This window comes from Pseudopodoces humilis, chromosome 6 (genome assembly GCF_049639895.1).
Source record: "Pseudopodoces humilis isolate 2021_Gansu_Grassland_sample_001 chromosome 6, ASM4963989v1, whole genome shotgun sequence".
Classification (NCBI taxonomy): domain Eukaryota; kingdom Metazoa; phylum Chordata; class Aves; order Passeriformes; family Paridae; genus Pseudopodoces; species Pseudopodoces humilis.
The window spans coordinates 56,681,079-56,697,589 of NC_142205.1; the positions used below are offsets into that span (position 1 = coordinate 56,681,079).

General features: G+C 37.1%; 1 protein-coding gene across 8 annotated transcripts in view; it reads right to left on the bottom strand.

Annotated features, from left to right (window-relative positions):
• Nucleotides 1–12,439: 12,439 nt before the first annotated feature.
• ANAPC10 (anaphase promoting complex subunit 10) overlaps nt 12,440–16,511 on the bottom strand; it is a 36,427-nt gene continuing 32,355 nt past the window's right edge. For 7 of the 8 annotated variants that reach the window (XM_088056909.1, XM_014254777.2, XM_088056907.1 and 4 more), the window contains exon 5: nt 15,532–15,912. In XM_088056909.1, the coding sequence (XP_087913035.1) occupies nt 15,682–15,912 (231 nt within the window). In that variant the 3' untranslated portion in view covers nt 15,532–15,681. Of the gene's footprint in view, nt 12,554–15,531; nt 15,913–16,511 lie in introns of those variants that run through there. The other variant, XM_088056906.1, reaches the window with a different exon arrangement.

The following is a 16,511-nucleotide window of genomic DNA, read 5'->3' on the forward strand; positions in this document are numbered from 1 at the left end:
TGCTTAGGCTTCTGCTCATTTATAGATAATGTCTCACTTGTCACTTTAGTAACATCAGGACTCTAAATGAAGAAAGGGTCCAAAAATTCAAATTTGTTCTCCCTTTCCCAGAGCTTGCAAGACAACAACATTGAGCCTGAGTCTCAACAAACATAAAGATGTTGTCACAGAGAATCAGAGCTGTATCACAGAAGGTATTCCCTGAAACAGCTCCCCAAGGTTTGTTGTTTTTCCAGCCAGTGGAAACCAGAGCTCCAGGCTGGCTATCTCAGTTCCCTTGGCAGTGTTTGGTGAGAGACTTCAGGAAAGAGTCCTCAAAAGGAACAAGTTGAGCATGGAGCCGTGTAAAACTCATCTACAGCAAAAGCCTTGGAGGTGGATTTGCTTTACTCCTGCAACTAGAATACATTAACACAACATGAATAGAATTCCAGTAAAGCTACACCAGCAGTGTACATGCTGTGGTTTCCAGCAGGGATACATCAGGACTGGGGTGCAGACACAGCCAGCCCAGAGTCCGAGATGCTGGTGCAGATGTGCTCCTGAACACCTCCCTCTGGACTATGGAGGAAAGTGGAATTCCCTCTCTCTCACCCACCACCACCCATGTGCAGGACCAGAGCTCACCAACCTTTCTGACCCAGTGATTTCAACCCACATCTGTGGGGTCAGAAAGGATGCAAGAACAAGGAAAGTAAGGGAGGAAAACAGTTTATTGATTTTTCATGTACAGCTGACCCACTTGAAGGAAATGTTCATCAGGCCAGCAGAGGGAAGAGAACACAATTTTTCCTAATTCCTAGAGACGTGCCCAAACAACCAGACTAGAGTATTTTCCTCTGCCTGTTCATAAACACACACACCAGTGACTCATAACTGCTAATTAAAATCAGATGTGGGTGATACCATAGACAGCCAGAGGAAATAAACCAGTGAAAATACCGGTCCTATGGTTTTCTGGCATAGTCAGATAATAGAGTGGGCATTTGGAGATTAAAAAACTGTATTAAGAAGTGAGGGATGGCTCTTATTTAGGCCTTTAAAAATTGACTTTGTGACTGAGGTCAGAGCTCACACAGATACAGAAATACAATAAATTCCTGAGGCTTCTTAGGGCCCAGAGGAGCCCAGGAAAATACCATTTCAGGTTTTCTGGTACAGGTATCTCTTGGAAATTTGCACAGCTAAACTCCATTCCAAAAGAGGGAGAAATTCATCCTTGTTGTTACACCTACTTTATACAACATTTCTTCCAAGTTCTAAATTATCACTGAGGAAGAGAAAGCTTTAACTAAAGTGCCTGAAGGGCCATCAAAAAACTAGCAAAACAGAGCATTTTTCTGGCATTCTTAGGTTTGCTTCCCATACACAAGTACACCTAAAAAAGAATCTCTGACCAATTGAACAAAATCAATGTGACGTTAATGGAAACTCAGCTTTTTCCTATCTTCTGGAGGCAAAAGAGCATTGTCCCCTCTCTTCAAGACAAATCATGATAAACTAGACTGGCAACAGCCTGGCCTTCAGAGTATCTTACATTAAATATGTCAATATTGCTTTTATCATTAATTATATTTTTGTATTGCAGAAATTTTATTTTTCTCTTGGATTCTTATTTCCCACAAATAACTTTCTTTAAGTTATATACAGCTTCATATGTGCTATGCATATCCAACTAACAGAGCAATGGGTGACTCACTCCTTTTCCATCATTAGATTAAAACAGGTTCTGCATTTCATGTCAGGAGAGGAGTGGATTTGGTGCAATTTGCCAGCATCAATCTCTAGTCCTACTTGGAGTTTGCCATCACAGTCCCTGTGCCTCACCTTGTATCAGGATCTGGGAAGAGAAGGCATAGTTTGTTAGCATTCTGCCACACAGGGAAGATTTTTCCTCGTGAAAACTCCTACTCCTAAGTGTTCTTGGTACTGAAAATCTCCTCAGCAGGATGGAAAAGTCTTTGGTTTTGGTACAGATTTGTTTCTTCAAGTTTGACTGAACACCAGTTTTGATTGTCCATAAATGTCAAAACTAAACACCTGTAATATTCTGCATATTTTATACTCTCTGAACACTTTGACTTTAGAAAATTTTACACCATTTTATGACATGTAATAGTTATTTCCAGAGCAATAAAAATAATTTTCTACTCAATAGCCACCTCTGATGCATGGAATAAGCCTTGAGCAAAATTAGATCTCTGATATATCAATAAAATATATTAAGTAGAGATTAATGAGCTTGATCTTAGTCTTTAAGTTAAATAATTCATGTACTTGCAACAGTCCTTCAAGAGAGGTTTGAAAAATATTGTGTATATTATTTAATGTTTAGTTGCACTACTGACTTTTAGGAGATTGATTCTGCTAGACATGTATGAGTAACAAAAAATGCAAACTGTCATTATTTAGATTGGTGTGCCAAGACTAAGCCATTTTAAGCATAAGCTGAAGCATTCAGTATCACAATGGTTTCTGCATGGTCCTGCAAAGTTCTTTGGAAGAATTAGGCATAAAATAATCGTACAAATCCTGAAGTTGTAATTTGTGATTAGAAGCAAAGTGCTACAAAAACAGGAGTCTGATTTTGCCTTCCTATAAAAAGAGGAAATGGCAAGTGTGTGTTTAGGGAAGATTAAAAACTAAAAGTTTGCTGAGTTTCTTTACTGTCACAAAGGTATTTCATCAACAACTCTTTCAACTTTCTATTATTTTGTATTACATTATACATAACCTAAAAAGCCACTGTGTTTGGAGGTTTAATGGACAAACTACTGTAGAAAGTGCTGCTCATCACCAATTTTCACTACCCACACCTCTTGTAACTTCATGTGCATCAGCCAGCATATCCCTTTACTATTATTCACTCAGAATTTTTGAGAATGATAGGGCAAAATGATATCGTGCTACCTCATCCACTTACAGAGTTAATGTTAATGTTGAAGCAGTTTTTAAAAATACAAGTTTTGGTCCTAACCCTTTGAGTGGAAGTGTCCACTGTGCACACTGTCATTGACAAAAAACCCTGATTTTGAAAGTTATTTTTTCTTGTTGGCAAAGTACAGCCTAACAGTGCCTTTACTGTAGTCTTGCATGAAAATAATAATTTTTTCTGTACTTTTCCTATGACAAATTTATTTTTCCTATATGCTTTTACTGGCTGGTGCAGTTGGCATGGCTTGACTGACAATGAGCCAGAAAGATGTCGAGTGTAGGGAAAACTCACAGCTCTCTCAGCTGCTGGCACAGGGGAGAGGAAGAGCACAGCAGAAGTGATGCATTCAAGCAGAGCCCTGTGAGTTAGCATTCCCTGCCTGCTGGCTTGGGAACACTGATGCCAGTGCATGCAAACGAAGATTATTCACATCACTGTAAACTAAGAGAAGGTGTTGGAAACTAACTGCACAGAAAATACATAGCAAAATGTTGTAAGTATTCATTAATGGTATGAGCAAGTGAGTGCTGCTATTTGAGCCCAAGATTTTAAGAGGTGAAGTTGATTTGCAATCTAAAATGTGCTATCATTCTTAAAACAAAACCTGCTAAGGATGTCTACAGCACCTGTAATGTTTTACTGTGTTTTGTTACCAGAACAGAATTATAGCCCTATCAGGACACCAGTCTGATGTATTCTTATAATTTATGAGAGCACCACTGGATCACAATGCTGTAGCTGAGTTTTAGGGAGAGCACCTTAATAATTCTGTGTGGTGATAGAGTCTATCAGGTCATACAATGCCAAAGGAAATGGTAAAGTTGGTGGTACTGAACAATAAATTTGTGTGACAACAACTCATCTTAAATCTCCAGAGTCCCAGTTCACTGTTAGCTGAGCATTAGTGATTTGAAGGTATCACTACCTACAATTTGAGTTCTAAGATGACATTTAAAGAAATTTTATGAATTTTCATCTGAATTTTCATATGAAGAGGAAACACCAAAATATCTCTCTGATAAGCAGGTTCCTCTGATTTTTAAATAAATCCTAGTTATGCATGTGCCTTCAGAAAAGTAAATTAGAAAAAGTTAAGGAAGTGAAAATATCATGCTTTGCAAAAAACAGAGGAAAATCCCATTGTCAAATGAGAGAAAAATAGTTCTGAATCAGTGAAGTTGAATAAGAATGAACACATGGTTCTGATCTAAAAAAGCCCAGCAGACCTAATAATGACATAGGACAACATTATAGGTGACAGAACAAACATACAAGCAAGATCAGCTAATTATCCAGTCCAACAAATGCCTATAAATTATTCTTCTTCTTACTTCAGTGGAGCTCAGTAAGCTATGAAATCCAGGAGAAAAACAAAAGCATACTCTAACAAGAAGCAGATACCAATTAAAAAAAAATTATCTCAATAAATGCTTAATTGGCATGGACAGAAGAACACATACATAAAGAGCTAAAGCACTTTCTTTTTGGAATCTGTGATGACAGAAACCAAGATGAATATGACACTATCTGACTGGCCTAGGTTTACTCGTAAGCAGTGTTGGCCAAAAAGTGCATTTAATAGAGCGTATCTAAGATCCAGTTCTGCATGTGTTTGAAAAGGAATGGCAGGGAGGAATACAGAGATCTTCTGCAAACACAATCAAGTAGATATCAGAGCTAGAAGTGGAAAAGATTTAGAAACTACATTACTTGTGATATTTTTGAAAAGCGGGAAATGACAAGTAAGTTCTGTGGCAAGGAGTTTATTTTAATGGAACAGCAGTAAAAGGAATGACACAGTGGAAGCATTTTGTGTGGTCCTGTTCATATTTTCACTGGATGGACAGAGTGCTGATTCCACCATAAGCTTTTATTAACAGCCAAGTCCGACAAGATGTGATTTTAAGCTAAAATATATACATATATAAATTGTTTATTATTTAAATTTCAAAACAAGCATAGCATTCAGTCTAAGAATTAAGCTCTTGCCAATTTTATAGAACATAACACTATGAAGGTTATGCATCAGTCTAAACATTTTCTCGGTGTACTGTGATGAGAAAACAGTTAGGGTCTTTTCCCCTCCTCCTTTCTTACACATACTCCTGCTCAAAATTTTGCTTTTTGGTGTTACTGAAATGCAATAATTATCAAATCACAATGTTTCTATTCTCAGTTGGCTTCACATTCTGCACAAGTTTTGCCAACAGCAAAATGCTGAAGAACTTAATCACTGAAAAATGTACAAATGGCAGCAACAAATAAATCCACAAGATCCATTTAGTTCAACAACCTGTCCCTGACAGGACCCCAGGGAAGTATCCAGTGGGTCCTTTAATATTTTCAAGCGCTTTCTAGTGCTTGGAGGGTGCTCAGAACAGCAGAGAAAAATCTTCACTTTTCAACCTAACACACGCATTCCTTTTCCTACATTTGTTGTCCCCCATAGTCACTTTGTTTCTCCAAATTCTTGTTTCCCTTATCATTTTCCAAGCAAAAGTTGTTTGGTCTTATTAGGGCTTGACACCATCCTGCTCCTAGAAAGGCACTGGTACAGACCAACGCCAGCAAGCAATTCCCAAGGGAACAGAGTAAGAGGACAAGCAGGTAATGGTATTTCACCATTACTCCAGAAATCTGCAAAAATTTACAGCCGTTCTTTTGGACTTCATAATCTTCAAAGGATTTTTCTTCCATGAATTTCTTCAGTCCTGTCTAGAAACTACGCAAAAGCTTAAAATGTCTCCAACCTGCTTCAGCCAGGTTTAAGCTACACAGCTTAAATACAGCTTTAAGAACAATATACTTTTATTTATTTTGAACTTCTGCTGACATAACCTGATATCCCCTTATTTTTTGTACTGAAAAGACATAGGGAGGGGCAATGAAATCAATCCCTACTCACTCCACAGCATTCATGATTTTAATTAGTTCATTTGACAGTGCTCAGTTTTTAGCAGGCTGCTTTTGAACAGGTGTGTGAAACAAGGAATTACATTCAGAAAAGGGATTTGTCTTGAGGTAGCACGCCTTTCTATCCCAATTCACCCACCCAGATGGTAATAGGAGCTACCATGAATTAGGTGGGGAAAGACTTTCTGTGCCTTAATTATCTACCAGGATGAACAGATTGGCTTGGGTTCTTTTTTTCTTTGGCTTGCTCTTATTTTGGGTTGAGTGCTTCAGGACCACCAGAGCACAAAAAGGCTCCATATGATCCAAATTGTCTTTGTCAAGTGCTTGCTTGCCCTCAGCAGAGCTTTTGCATTTAGAAGGTTGAGTTTAGAAGTTCCTGATAGCTCAGATGTGCTCTGGTATTTGAAGGCCAGACAGATATTTGTACCTTGATACAGTCAGGATGGTTGAAAGGTCTGTCTAGCAAAGAAAACCTTGCATGATAGAAAAAACTGGCTTTTTAACACTTTTTAATAGATTGGGCATGTTACAGCCTTACACCAGGAATTAAGAACCATCAAATAGCCCAAAAAATGGCCTGCAGTAATAAAGGTATGCCCAGGTTGAAACCCAGTGCAAATCTAAGTGGAAGGGGAAAGAAAGAAGAAAGAAAAGTTTAATGATGACAGAGCTCAAAAAACAAGTGTGAATAAGCCTGGCTCACACGAGCAGTTCAGGAGAACGGGGGCAGGAGGAGTTACTCTGCTCCTTTTATTACCACACAGACTGCACACTGGGGAAGCAGATTCACAGCAGGGTGCTGCAGACAGTGCTAGGTTAAAACCCTCTCAGAGCTCACCCTGGGACACTGCTACTCCAGCACAATCCCCCCTGGAAGCTATAAAAAAGCATAAAAGAAAAAAGATATTTTCAATACAAATACCCTTGGCAGACTGTACCTATATAGAAAGATACTTCAAGTAGACTGGGGAAGCAAATAAATTATTTTTAAAACCCTGAGTCTATAAACTCCAAATAAAAATAGCTGTTCCAATGTACTGAAGCTTAGCTAGTTTCTGTAGAGAATGAATTTTATACCCAATGGGAAGGTCCACACAAAGTGACAAAGCACATTGCCCAGAAGATACTATTTGGTGAAATGTGGAGCATTACCCAGGGTTCATTCCCTCGCAAATCTCTTCCGAGTTTCTCAAAACTTAGCCAAATTGCAACTCTGTGAGCTGAAATTTCCCATACCAGCTGTCTGCCTCAGGCTGAATTTATTTTTGAAAACTCCAGCCAAAACTATTCAGCCATTTTAGAGAAATACTCTCACAATCTTTTATTTGGAAACTTTTAGCACTCGAATGCTTTAGAGTTTCTGAAATTAGATGGGAACAGAGAGAGAGTAGGAGATACACATAGAAATACATAGAACCATTTATGGAAGTCTGCCCAGTTTTGGCCAAGCCTAAAAATGCCCACCCCACAGAGCAATCCTGAACGCGATCTGGTGTGAAGTTATGGGGCAAAGACAACCTTTTTCTGTAATAGCTGCTTTCAGGTATTGTATCCATGGGCTGGGTTGAGTATTAGAACCAAAAGCAGATAAATCTCTCCCCTGAGCTCTCAATAATCTCATCATCTGTGACTTTAGTGGGATGGGAAGAGAGCTGACAGGCAGAGTACGTATTATGCAATGTGGGGTGGAAGCATGTGGTATTAGCTGGGAAAGAAAGGAAAATCTTCAGAATTAGGAGAGGGAAAAAGGAAAATTAGGGGATTCAGAGGGGATATTGAGAAAATGAGTAGTGGGTGAGAAAATGTATGACTAAATAGGATACAAAATGCTGCCACAGTGACTGGGAAAGGGACAGAGACAGAGAGCTCTGAGGAAAGATAATGGGGGTGAGAGGAAAACTAAAGCCTAGGGTGGAAAAGCGCTCACACTTGGAGATGAAACTGGGGCTAGTTTGAAGACTGGGGAGGAAGCAAGCAATGCAAATGAAGAAAGCAGGGTCCAGACATGATGACTTCTAGAGAAAAAAAATTGGGGCTGCCATCAGAAGCTAGATAAATCAACTAATTGAATGCAAACTTTTGTCCCCAATAAGTGAATTATATTGCTTTTAATGGAATTTTTTTTTTCCTCTTGAGCTTCATAGAATGAATGACGCAAGCAAGCCTCTGCCTTCAGCAACATCTGAGAATGCTGGGTACTCTCACTAATACTTTAGAAAATCTGAATCAGAGCTCTCAGAGTAAAGCCTTCAAGACACAGACAATGAGTGATCATCTATGAAAATATTCAAGTGACTTCGCTAGAGTCATTGTGTGGGAAAATAAAGATGTAGTCCAACTTTCCAAACAGCAATCTGTCTTAATCAAAAAACCATGTCCTCCCTTTCTGCAAGACTTCACCTCATTCACTTCATACTTTCCAAATTTCCAGAAGAGACAGAAGTAATAGACTCCTTTTGCTATGTGATTTTGATTCACTCCTAAAATAAGGTGGGGAAAAAGAGAATTCACAATCATATGCAAAAGGCAGCATAAATTATGGGAAGAGGAAGATTGTATAATCCTGATTTTTGACAATTTAGATAAACCTGTCATTGCAAACTTCCCAAGACATGTGTATCAATCTTTTTCCACTTAACACGCAAGAACTCTCTCCTGGCTTGCACTGTTCCGCTGGTTTAACTAGGTTGCCTTTGCCTTATGTTAACATGAGAACACAGTTAATTATTCTATCTGGAAGAAATGAAAACTGCAGTATCTGTAGGAAAGCAGTCTGAACAGCCATTTATATACTCAAAAAATATTTCTGAGAGATCCAGGGATGAGACAAACATTTTCCTGCTTTTTTCAGATATACCCGATGAATTTATCTCCTTTTAAAAGTACAACTACTTAATAAAAAGTCTTTATAAAATATGAAAATGAAGGAAACAAATTTAAAAACCCCATCACAAACAAGGAAGAATTAAAGCAAAATGTTACCACAGGTAGAAAAATAAGATTAGGGAAGAATTAAAAATACAATTAAAAGAAAAATTATTTTTTTTATTACCTACCTCACTGCTTTATTTTAAGGCCTTAAAAAAACTACATTGAATAATTGGAGCATGGAAATAAAGTAGAATTGGGAATGTAGGATACAGCAACATCTGTGCACATGTGCTCCCACTGAGATTTTCATCTCTACCTACGAGGTAGGTTTAGAATAACTTGAGACATAGTTGAGAAGTGACAGACTATAAACACTCCTGGTTTTTCAATAAATTAATGATAGAAAATCAAACAGAATGAAGATATACATAACTTGTACTGGGAGATGAGCTACCTCTGCTAGAAGATTAACAGTAACCTGGAAACTTTCAGTAAGATTTCAGTTTAAACCTTTGTCTCACTCACACCTTTCCAATGGAAAATGCACCTTTACAAAGTGCTGTAATTCTCTCCTGTCAACTGCCAAATAATGGGAAATAGTAACAGAACAGATAAGTATAGCATCTGAAATATTGAGGTCTAGTCTCAACTAAAAGTAGAATAAGCTTTAATACTGAATACAAGAGATCACGAGATCCTGGCCTAGCAGTAGGTATTATATTAAAAATCACACTGCATTTGAAGATAAAAGCATTGTAAAAAATTAAAAATCCTGCCAACCAAAACATGAAGATTCAATTAAATACAACTGAAAGATTAGATTGTATGGGTTTATTTGTTCCTAATAGAAATTGTCTTCAGAGATGTGTGCCCCAGATTAAAGATTCTACTCTGAAGCACCAGAATGAGCACTTCTTTATTTTATACCGATTTTCACTGGCAACAGGAGAGCAACCTGAAGCAGCTGTGTAGACAAACAGGTTAAACCTCTGCAAAAGAGCAGTAAGCTTACCTTTTACTTGAAATTTCTAGTCAGTTTAAGCAAAGAGAGAAACACATTTTTAAAGGAAATGCACAAATGCAGAGAACAAGACAATTCCTGTCCTGAGGTGTTTTCTAATTAAAATGCCCAGACATTACTTTGTCATAAATTATTTGCTTGTCATGGTAATGTTTTTTCTAGGGTGAATGAGAATCATTTATAGAAGCTTCCCTCTCTGCTGCTTCACATTACAGATCATATGCCAGTACAAAAATGTGGTAAATATTGAAATAAAACAGCCGTTAGGAATTTTGTTTAGATCATTCTGCAAGCTAGACATTATCACCTACACAGTATCAGTCATATACTAAAGAATATTAAATATACAAAAAGTGAAATGTTGAAAGACCTCTTATGCTTTCATCTTCTACAAGGAATTTTTACCTTCTAATTGTAAAAGATTTCAACAAATTACATGTTCATACTATATTGCATGTGTATGGAATTCACTCCTAATTTTGTAAATTGAAAGAAGCATTTGAGAAAGAAACTTCCAAAACTGCTCCAGGTTTGCCTCTTTTTATCTAAATAACTGGGAAGTCACTGATCCCATTTAATTTCCTTAAATTAGAGTATTAAATATTGGCTAAACTGTTCCCCTAGAGTTATTTATAATTATTATTATTATAATCATATAGCTATTTATAATTAAGAGCAGTAATTCACTTCAGTGGGATCAGAGTTCAGGTATTTAATGTTTCCAGTGATCCCAAACTTACTTTCTCACTTCATATAAAATTATGTCTGGATTTTATCTTCTAGCAGCATCAAGTATCAGCATAATTTTCATTACCTGGGCTTTGGGTTTGGGGCTTTTTTTTCCCCATTCTTCCATTAAACTAAACCACGCTAATACTGTTGAGTGCTGCAAGAGAGGTTTATTCTTTGGTGCAAATGGAGAAACTGTCACAGGCAATTGTTGGGCTGACGTAAAACAGCCCATTGAAATGTCAGCCTGGAGTTACGGCAAAGAAGTCACGTGAAGGATGACTTTCAATTTGCTTCCATCAACAATGTTTAATGATGCTTTATGCAGCTTTATAAAAGCACCTTAACACCTTTCTGATCTAAACCAGAACACTTAAGTATTCCAAACCAACGGCAGACCACCCAATACCTTTGCCTGGAAGCCTCAGCAACCCCATCTTTAGAGGGACATAGTCTTGATATTAGGAACATTTTAATTGCATTTAGATTATTATCTCATGCTCCATCAAAAAAACACTACTGCATTTAATTAAAGAAGTAATGTGATAGTTAAATATTAAATAAATGGTTATTTTTGTGTATGCATGCAAAGGAATGCAAAGCATTCTTGTAATCAATGCAACAGTGTTAATTAGCCATTAACACAGAATGACAAAATTTAGGAATAAGAGCGCAAAGGTTACCAGGAATTAAACAAGTCAGGCTCTGAAAGCACTGCAATGCACTGTTTGCTATAACCATGGGCTCTTCAGAGCCCCACACCTCTACTTCCCCCATGCAGGCAAGCACATGCTGAGCTCAGTCTGGGTCATCCAGTGATCCCAAAGAATTCAGATACATTCTCCTAAAGGTGCAGAGCTTACTGGTAAATTCAAGAAAAACATCCACTAAAAATTCTCTCCATAATTCATTTACACAGCAAAACACAGTAACCCTATAATGACCATTTATTCTTTTACTTAGGCCTGGCAGAGGAATGAACTCTTCTATATATTACTAATCAGACCCATCCTGAAAATACAGGTTATAGAAAAACCCAATCACCATTTTGAAGCAAAGACACATATTTATGGTTGACAAATGGCTAAAGTCTTTGAGATTTCCTGAGAAGTTTACTAGAGTAGCTTCTGACTCTCCTTTCTTTATAGTGTGTAATGCAATTCAGCTCTAATGAGGCTGTCTTATCACCCTGACTCACTTCAAGGTGACATGAATTGCCTGAGCACCTGTTTCACTTGCAGTTCTTGAGACAAGACAATTACAATTATTGGTGGCCACTGCTGTATGAAAAGTGGGGCTTTTTCAAGCAATTACCTACTGCCTAGAGCTGTGGCTTGCTCTATTAGGTGAAGCAACAATTTGCCTCCCCAATATCCAGTAGCTCTCCATGGTCCTTCAGTCTCTTCCATCACTTCATTCATTATGCCCAAGTTCACAAGTTTTTGCTAATCAGTCCTGGCAATCTCAGTATCTGTCTCTCTAACATAAAAACAGATTTCAAGCGTAAATAATGTTTCAATTACTTCCCTAAATTGTTTTGACACAGGTGAAGAAAAACAAGTACCACCAGTAAGATACTTCAGGGAGGCAAGAACAAGCACTGAGGCTCAGCTGAAGAGTTTCAGTGGTGCATCAACAGTCAGAGTGCTGGTAAAAGCATCTCCCCTACACATTAAACCAGAAAAGCAAAACCCAAAGTACAGTTTAAACTTTTAAATGGAATTACATACAGAAATAGCATTACTGAAAAAATTGTCTTTGAAACAGGATCATTATCTAAATATCAGCTTCCCAGTGAAAAGAGAAGACAGACAGTGATGATAAGATTTCAGCTTTCAGCTCTGCCAGAGATTCCCTATGCGAATTTAAACAAAACATAAATGTTTTGCTGTTCTCCGTTTTAGAAACCAGGAGCAGCAAATACCTCTTTTATCCTTCTTCAGCCATCTGCCTTTTTTATTTACACTGTGGTACTAACAAGACACACAGACATGACTTAGTCAAAACACAGGTACTGTCCTTCATTACAACAGGAGTTCCTCAAGGTCCTGGTCACTCAATTACCTCTCTCTTCTTAGTGTCTGCAAAGGAAATAAGCTAAAGTTTAGTTAAAAGGAAGGTTTTTACACTTACACTGGGAATCAAATTTCTGTTCTGTGAGGCAGAAAGGCCTAGTGACCTTCCAAGAAGAGGTTTTAAACCCCCTAAATTACTACTATTTGAAGAGTTGAATCAGATTACTGCCAAGTCATGATTTTTCAGAACAAATACATCTTCCATTTAGACTATCATTTATTCCAACATTACTTGTACTACTTGATAGTTATCAGGTGCTTCTTATACAAGAGAAAAAGAGAAAGTGATAAGATTCCAGGCAACTGTGTGTCTGAAAACAATGAGCCAGTAAAAGAAGCAGCAGCTAAACACAACATATGTGTAAGTAACTTCCCGAATGACTTGGCAGCCCAGTTTGTTTATCCCAATTCAAACACTAAGTGCAATATTCATACACAGAGGCAGCAACTTGCTTTATTTTCAGACACACTCATCTAGGATCTCATCACTTAAAAATCAGCAGCCTTATGTCACCAAGTGCCAAAAATGTTAAAAAACAAAAGCACTTCCACAGATGTTAAATACCAATGCAATGCAATGTATCTGCAATTGTTACAAAGCAACACATAAAAAATTCATGTAGATTTAGAATGGTCACTGCACTTGTTTCCAAGTAAGTACAGATTCCTTCCCCAACAGTAAAGCTTGACATAACCCAGCTTACCATGCATGTCATAGGTTCTTAAAACCACTTGAACACAATCTGTAATTTCACAACAGCAGGATAAGTAGTCAAGCTACACTTCAGCTTATTCAACAACACTGCCAGAAATAATAATTCCAAATTTTTGACACAAATTCTGGCCCTATGTCCTATATGAGGATATAGCATTGATGAGCATTGATGGCTTGAAAAAAAAATAAACAAAAGCTAGAATAGCTTTCTAAAGATCAAAAAATTATGCCTACTGATGGCAGGACAGAAACAAAAATAACAAGGTTGTGCTGACAGGCTTGCTCCTAGTTTACTGGATAATGTTTGGCACTGAGGTATCCTTTGCAGAGTGACATGTATGAAAAGATAAATGTTACTGACCAAAGCACAAAATTACCACAGAATTGTCTGTGGTAGAATCCTTAAGCATGGAATAGTGGCTTGATGATGCAAAGCTAGGATGGATAACTGCTGTCTTAACTTCTGGGAGAAAACCAGGAAAATTCCATGCCTAATAATCTCCTTTCTTAAAAACCATCCATAATCTACCAAAAGTAACTAAAAATAATAAATAAATAAATAAATAATAAAAATAAATCCAGGAGAGGTTTACTGTTGTTTTTTAAACAGAAGAATATGAAATGCACATCAAATGTACATAATTTGCTTCAATTAAGTGAATAGGAATGTTCAACTCCCTGACGCTAGACAAGAAAATCCACAGAAGTGACAGACTTGGTGAAAGGCACAAATTCAGCCAGCTTCTGCTGAACAGGAATTCTGCACTTGATCCATCCTTTACAGGGAAAGGTAAAGTACCGTTAAGGTCCTCCTGAAATGATTGAATCCACATTTAGATAGAAACCCCAAACTAGTCATGAGAGGTAGTCACCTCTCTACAAGGTTCTTTATAAGTAAATGCCCTGTTTAATGACCCTCCTTAATACTGTGGAGTTCAGCCAGAGATAAAACTTTTCAGTAAACACCAGCTTCATCAAATATATAAAACAAAGAGCAACAGTTAAATCTTCCTCCTTCTTTGACAAACTTCCTATTTTCCTCTATTTCGTCTCCTTTCTACTCTGCAGGATGATGTATTATTGTTTTATGAGCCTCCACTATTATTAGCCTTCCCTTGCTCACAATTAAGAGTGACAAAAGTTTTAGTCTGAATTGACCTGTACTCTCCCCATTGACCCTCAACTTTCATGGTGCTGTGAGGAAGAATGGGTTTGATCAGTATCAAACATTTTAAAAGAAACCTTTGTACTTCAACAACCTCTCTTTCTAAAATCTACTCAATTTTTTAAAACATTGAATAACTAGTAGTGATTAGATTATGAGACATTAGTAAAGGTGTTAAATACCCCTACTTACAGCAAGCAGACAGAGCACACATTTTCCTTGCAATGCCCTTTACTTTAAAACATGCATTAAAATAATTCTATGCTCTGAACATGAGATTTCTTGTGTTATACTTGAGTTCCCAGTACTTTAGAAGGTACACTGGACCACCACATGCATTCCCACACAGCTGTAGGATGCCAGAGCATTCCTAAATCGCCTATTTTCAACAGCTATCATGTTCTAGATGACGTACACTCATTGTGGTGTACTATAGATGCCCTATAGATGGAGTACTATAGATACTCAGTGTATCTATATAAATGTATATACTACATTGAACAATTAGGAAAGGTTTGGTTTTCTTCATGTCATTGTCATCTTCACTGAATTATCAGTCACTAGAACAGGCTCCCCAGGAAAATGGTTATGGCATCAAGCCTGTTAGAGCTCAAGGAGCATCTGGACAACATTTAGCCATATGGATTAGTTTTAGGTAGTCCTGCAGGAAGCAGCATCAAGTCCAATCTTTCCATGTCCCTTCCAACTGGAGATACTCTGTAATTCTATGATTTACTTTGCAGTTACAAAAAGGCTAAATCCGTGCACATGGCCAATAAGCAAAACAACCCTCTAGAGAAAAGGGTACATTAGCATAAGCAATAGTGGGAAAATACTACTGGTAATGTCTTTAGATTGTGTCTGTTCAAGAAGAGGAGTAGCTTTTACAAGTGCAATTTTTAGGTAGAGGAATGAACTATTTCCATGCATGATCATTAGCGGAAGAAATCATCCCCCAAAATACCCATATTATATAAAATTAATTATTGATTCTCATCCTGTCAAATACATTCTTCTAAGAGTGCCTGGATTGTTTTTACCCCTCTCAGAGAGTACAAGAGCACTCAGACTCCTAGAAAAAGAAACAAATTACAGACTACACCATATTGTAACAGAAGATTATCTTTATTTCAAAATTGTACAAAGTATAAACATATAATTACACTAAAGTAAACCCTGCTTGTTAAGTATCTGAATACTTTAGCAATGATATAGTCATGAAAAAATACCTTTATTATTCCTCATGAGGACATTTTATCTGATGGAGCGATACATCATGAAGTCAATTGTTGTACATCTGGGAAATTTACCAATGGAACTCTCCTCCACAGGGGTGTACACTTTGATTTGCCTCATGTGAGTGTCTCTTCCATTTTGGTGATTCGCAAGAACAGCAATCTGGATCATAAAAGTGCGAATGGGCTTCTTGTGAGTATCTGTTAGAGGAACATGGATCCAGCCACTGGGCTCCACTAATTCCAGTTGCTGCCAAAAACAAGACAAAAGAGCAAAACATTCAGAAACAGTTCACATATTTCATATAAATGATCACATATTAAACCCATTTAATAAAGCGGTCTTGTTAATCAGATTTTAGTTATTTTTTCAAATTAATTTGAAATAATAGTTGAATATCATAGCTATTTTACTGCTCATGTAAATATATACAAATTAATTTGGTTTTCTGCAGTTGTGTTTGCTTTTTCCTTTCAGAATCTACTCCTCATTTTGTGCCCTAATCTTAAAATAAAAATCACTATATAAAAGAATATGGACTTCAGTATAAACTCAAGAAAGTAAAGTGTAGCATTTGGACCTCTTTACTGAAGAACAATGCTCAAATATGACAAAATATGCATTTTAAATTGTTTTAATTAATAATTTAATTAATAATTTAATTAATAATTGCACTCTGAAGTACAATATACTAGAGTGACTTATGTAGGAAACTAAATGCACATGAGTTCTGGGTTTTCAGAAATTCTTTAGATTATTAGAGGTACTAGGAAAGAGGAAAAGGAAGGTGACAAAGGAAAAAAGAGAGGATACCTCAAACTTCATCTCACAGATGCCTGACCAATTAA